We start from the raw sequence: 5728 nt of genomic DNA on the forward strand, positions 1-5728 counted from the left end.
CCATCTGTTAAACTCCTGAAGTTTGATGACAACACAACGGTCATCGGCCTCATCTGGGACGGTGATGAGTCGGCCTAGAGACGGGACGTGGATCAGCTGCCTCTCTGGTGCCGTCAGAACAACCTTGAGCTTAACACGCTCATAACTGTGGAGATGATAGTGGACTTCAGGAGGAGCTCCCCCACTCTTCCCCCCCATCACCATACTCAACAGTCCTGTGCCTGCTGTGGAATCCTTCAGGTTTCTGGGATTGACTATATCCCAGGACCTAAAGTGGGAGCCCAACACTGACACCATCATCAAAAAGGCCCCAGCTGATCCACTTCTACACAGCCATCATCCAGTCTGTCCTCTGCACGTCCATCACTGTCTGGTTTGGATCTGCCACCATAAAGGACAGGAGCAGACTACAACGGACAATCAGGACTGCAGAAAAGATCATCAGTGCCAACCCGCCCTCCGTTCATGACTTATACTCTTCCAGAGTCAGGAAACGGGCAGTACTGCAGACCCATCTCCCCCCGGACACAACCTGTCCCTGCTTCTCCCCTGTGGTGCGCGCTACAGAGCACTGTACGCCAAAACCAACAGACTCAGGAACAGTTTCTACCCACAAGCCATCACTCTGATGAACAGCTGACTCCCTACCCACAGTGTCAGGTTCAATTCTGAGCAATAACCCAGTAAGGTAACACTGTCTCTAAACAGCACCTGTTTACTGGTTCCACTTATTATTTCCTTTATTTAGAATTTATTCAACATTCTCATATCTCACGTGTTAATTATTATTTACTATTTACTCATCATTCCCATTCTCATATCTCACTTATTATTCACCATTTACTCATCATTCCCATTCTCATATCTCACTTATTATTTATTTATTCATCATTCTCATTCTCTATTCCAGAGCTGTTCATAATGTTAATACTGTTCACATTGTAATATAATAACATAATACTATTTATCCCAGTTTCTTTTGCACTATGGTCCACATTTAAATAATTTGTATTGCACTCTTCATTGCACTCATGCATCTATATTATTTCTGTTTAGAGTATGTATATATTAATGTGTGTATATTTTTTTTTTTAATATATATTGTTCCAAAGTAAAATTCCTAGTATGTTTCCTCATACCTGGCAAATAAAGGTGATTCTGATTCTGATTACTCAGCTCTATGGAATTTCCAACATGGATGGGGTGTGTCCTGTTTCCTATTTTCCTTCACAAACTACTTCTTTCTCTTAGCCTTTAGGACTCTGAACTCCTCCCTGTAGTACCCTCCTCACATACCACTGACACACATTACCCTGATCATCTGCTCTTGTCCATTTATGTATTTGTGCTACTTAGAATAATATACTGTACCAATTTTTTTTTAAACTGGTTCTACTGGTTAACTGATGTTTCTTTTTCTTCAGAAACATTGTTTGCTTTTATTGGGTTTAGTTAATGAGTCTAAATGTAATGTTTTTAATTGACCACGTTAAAATGCTTGCAGCCATATGTGCATGTAGGTACAAAGGTACAAGTCAAGGAATAAACTTAAGTCAAGTTTATTTGGATAACTTATTGACACACATAAAGTAAAAGAGCATGACATAGTTGTAGTCGTAACAGCAGACATCCCCAGCCTAGCCCAACTATTCGTACAAGAAAACATCATAGTTCTGAATGTTAGTGTCCTACCTGGACAAAACTTACAAAAGTACAGTAAATGCCCATTCAATGATATAATGTCACCTTAAGAATCCAAACTAGCTTTTTAGTTATGCACAGTTATTAATATTTCATGCTAAAGTACTGATGATTAACAGAGGCACTGTGTCTGAGTTAATGACAGTGCTGTCTGGTAACGTTTAAGACATTTCAAATGAAAAACAATGTTTGCTTTGAAAATCCAAGTGATTTCATGAATTAGATTTCTTGTGTTTTTAAATTTGATGGAATAACTAGGACCCTGGTGAAGCCAATCATCAATTATTCTGTTGACTAGCATGATGGTCATGAGTAAGCAACCTGTTAAATGTAAGTTTATAAAAATGTTTATGTTCCTTTAATTCAAATGCTTACACACTGTTAATTATATATACAAATATAAATGAATAGTCAAGAATAGATTATATGACTCATGTAAGATTCCCCCACCCCAATTACAAAAGAGCAAAACATAAAGACTAAAAGAGACACAAAATTACAGAACTTTATCTTTGTAGATCTAGGTTGGGTCTTAGTTGTCAATTTACGTCTATTGGCGTATTTTTTCTGTCGGTTGGGTCACTGGCCCCTCGCCCGGCAGGCCCATTCAGTGATTGATCCAAAAGTGTGATCCTTATACCAAGTAGCTAACTTCAAAAAACATTGCAACATAATTTAAATTGTGGCAAAAAATCTGTGTTAAACAAGAGTGAATCCTGCCCTTAGAGGCCTGGAAAGAAGTAGAAGTGCTTTGTTAGAGAGACTCTGTCCATGTTCGGCATCTGGCCTTCAATGAAATTCTTTTCAAAGCGGTGCGTGACCTGTGTGGTTGAAACAAACAAAGCATTCAATTAACCAAAAGACTAAAACTAGAGCCTCATCATCACAGCTTGCTATGTGGTGTTAATGCATCACACACTGATATTACTTTCCACTTACTTTTAGGAAAAGCTCCTGAATGTGTTCCTTACAGGCGAAGGTGTTGAATACATCAACAATGTACTGGATGAGAAAAGACCCATTCATTCTGTGTCTGTATGATACTGTATCTGGAGGAAAAATCACAGAAAAAGAAAACATACTTCATTTTTATTACATAAAGTAACTATTCTTAGCCGTTTTCAATGCAGATTCTTGATGTTTATTTTCATTCTGTTTCTCTATGAGCTGTAGAATAATGAAAATGTTTAATTAACTGACCGGGGGTGGTGGAAAGAAGACAAGTGAAGTCTTTTTCTTTGTGTACAAATCTCAAATTATCGTCCTCGATGTTTTCGTTGTCAGCACACAGGGGCGGACCCGGCTGTGATGCATCATCACGGACCCCTGCACCGTCACTAAGGAGCACTGATCCTTTATTCCCTGAAACACATGTGGCATACTTTAAGTACAGTAAAAAAAATGTTTTAAATAAATTCCTTTATATTGGTGTTTGTTGTGTGAGAATAGATGGGACTCACCTCCTCTGCAGGCCTGGATGAAGATGATCTTGGGTTTGTTCAGCAGCGCTGGACAATTCTTTGAGTCCAAGTGTTTGTAAATGTTGTTGATGGGGAACTCATCTGGGTTCTCAGCATCATTGTCACAACCGAGGACAGTTCCCAGTTTCCCATGAGACATGATAACCACCACCACACTGTCTGTCTCTTTGAGTTTTGGATGTTCAGAGAACTCCCTTACAGCATCATCAATTTGCTGTGAGAATACAAAAGGTCAGTTACTGCATCGCTATATCAACGATTTTATTTTAATTTTGCTTTTTTTAAAAAAATGAAATACCTTTCCTGTGAGGTTTGTGTATTTCACCACCTCGTATCCCAGGGCTTTGAGCAGTTTCTCCATGTTCTCCTCGTCTTTGTCAGCTCCATTTCTGTAACTTTCTCTCTTAAACTTTATATTAGTGATTAGCAGGGCCACACGATTCCTGATGGAATTTTTGTCTGCAGGGTAAGTCTGAAAAACACATTTAAAGAAAAAAGTATAACAAAATGTATCATATGTTTGGAAATATGTACACTGTATACTTTAATTAAAAAAAAGATGTTTCCCACTTGTTACCAACACCTTTCTTAAACAGAAACTTGTTGCAGATAGCTGAGGTTAAATCTGTCATTTAAGACCATGTGAAATATTCGATATTGCCTTCATAAATGACTAACTTTTCCATCCTTCACTTTCTCCATCCAGAATGCCTCGGTGGTAGGAATGAGCGTCGTGGACCAGACCTCATTCTTCTGTTGCTCTGCAGCTGGGAACAACAACAAACATTTCAAAATGATGTACTTATTTTTGAGTATATTCATTCATTCAAATAGGATGAAATATGTCAGCTGACCCGGCTGCGCAGGTGGACCGCAGGACAGACCCAGTTCAGAGTGAAGTGTTGAATCTCTTGCGTAAAGGTGAGCGATCATCTTCCAGCTGGCTACATCTCCTTTCTTCTTTATTATGTCAATGAGACTGCGTGCCTTGTCTGCTGTAGTAATGTTTTCTTCAAGTATCGCATCTTTCTGGCCATCACTCAAGACACCATCACCTAAAAGGTCGTCCAGGAGCTGCTTGATCACTACTTTGGACACCTTGTCCACAAACTCACACCTCACCCTGGCAAGCTCGCCTAGAAGAGGGAAAATGAAACTCAAAAATTCTGATGTCAACAGAGGTTGTAAAATATAAATATGTAAAATATTAGAGACACATTTGAGTAGGTCCAACAGTCCAACAGCACCATAAACTACATCCTCCAAAAACTGATTATAAAGTTGGATAAACACTTTTATGAAAAAAAAAATGAGGCTGTTGAATTAGACTGTATCCGTTTTAGCATTGGTTCATGAATCAATAACTAATCCCATAAATCATTAACCAATCCCATAAACTCCCAGATAATCATCCTGCATACAACACTTATTGAGCATTACTTATGCATCTGTTTGTATCCTTGTTGTAAAGTGTTATCATAAATGTATAGGTTTTTAATATTGCATATGTTTAGTTAGGCTACACTACACGATAATAAACTGTAAAGGCATTCTGTTGACTGGTTTGCGCCCTTCGTCCTCACAAAGAGAACTGCATTGGCCACCAAAGTGAAACTAATACGTGGCAGCCTACACACAATAAAAAGCAGAATTATCGAGACTCTTGATATAGTCAAGACTTTGGTAGACTTCGTAAAACAAAGGAAGTGTAATAAACCCTATTTCTATCCCCCCCCCCCTTCCTCACCGATACCACTCACAGTAGTCCGTAAATTAAAACCCTTGCTGGCTGATCGCCTGCAGATTGCCTCCAACATATACCAAAGTAATGGTTCGGCTACTTTTAAACTGCATTTAGCTCGGGTACACTTACCTGCCATTTCTCGAATCTCGTATCAGAAGTGTTTGAACTGTAGCATGAGAAGAAGAAAGTTGCACATGAGCTCTCCCCAGCTTCCGACAGGATGCGGGCAGCGGCGGTTGCGTTGTACAACGTGTGAGATGCTAACGATGTTTCTAAGAGGCGGAGTCAGGGACATTATTCAGAAGAAGCCAACCTCTCACAAACACATGTGAAATGCTCTTACATACACTACTGAAACACTCTCACATAAACAACTAGAGGATTATTCACTCGCACACATAGGCTACTGAAACGCTCTCATACATACAAGTGAAACGCTTTTATGGACATTATGATGATCAGTAGCAGGCCTATGTTCAAGCTGCACGCTGCCTGTTGATACTCTTGCCTTTGAGTTTGCTTTTTTTTTGTTTTGTTCGTTCTTATTTTTTCCACTGTAACTCTCTGAAGTCCTGCCCTCTCTAACGATGTTGTTTGAAAGAGTTTTTGTGTTTTATTTCTTGTTTTAATGCTGCTTCCACCGGGACACTAGGGTGGCCATTATAAAAAATGAGAACACTTTGCACACACAGGGATATGCAAACAGATAGTTGTTTGGTAGTATCCCGTTTTAAATTGTAATATGTTAACATTTTTGGCATTGATAATAATAATCAATGAATATATATATATATATATATAT

At 38.9% G+C, this 5728-nt stretch overlaps 1 protein-coding gene across 1 annotated transcript; it reads right to left on the bottom strand.

Annotated features, from left to right (window-relative positions):
* Positions 1–1545: 1545 nt before the first annotated feature.
* LOC116672700 (caspase-1) lies at positions 1546–5239 on the bottom strand. The gene is made up of 8 exons (XM_032504577.1): positions 5056–5239; positions 4037–4318; positions 3861–3949; positions 3481–3654; positions 3162–3396; positions 2902–3063; positions 2641–2750; positions 1546–2522 (listed from the first exon to the last, which is right to left on the bottom strand). The coding sequence occupies exons 1-8, from the start codon at positions 5060–5062 to the stop codon at positions 2424–2426; spliced, it is 1158 nt and encodes a 385-aa protein (XP_032360468.1). The 5' UTR covers positions 5063–5239; the 3' UTR covers positions 1546–2423.
* Between the last annotated feature and the right edge of the window lie 489 nt (positions 5240–5728).

The sequence above is a fragment of the Etheostoma spectabile genome, chromosome 3, assembly GCF_008692095.1.
Source record: "Etheostoma spectabile isolate EspeVRDwgs_2016 chromosome 3, UIUC_Espe_1.0, whole genome shotgun sequence".
Taxonomy (NCBI): Eukaryota; Metazoa; Chordata; class Actinopteri; order Perciformes; family Percidae; genus Etheostoma; species Etheostoma spectabile.

What these genes read in the sequence shown, in the direction of transcription:
- LOC116672700 (XM_032504577.1), bottom strand. An exon ending in ACACAAACCTCACAGGAAAG is followed by an intron (nt 3,397 to 3,480) that starts GTATTTCATTTT and finishes GTATTCTCACAG; the next exon opens with CAAATTGATGATGCTGTAAG. An exon ending in TTCAGGAGCTTTTCCTAAAA is followed by an intron (nt 2,523 to 2,640) that starts GTAAGTGGAAAG and finishes TCAACCACACAG; the next exon opens with GTCACGCACCGCTTTGAAAA.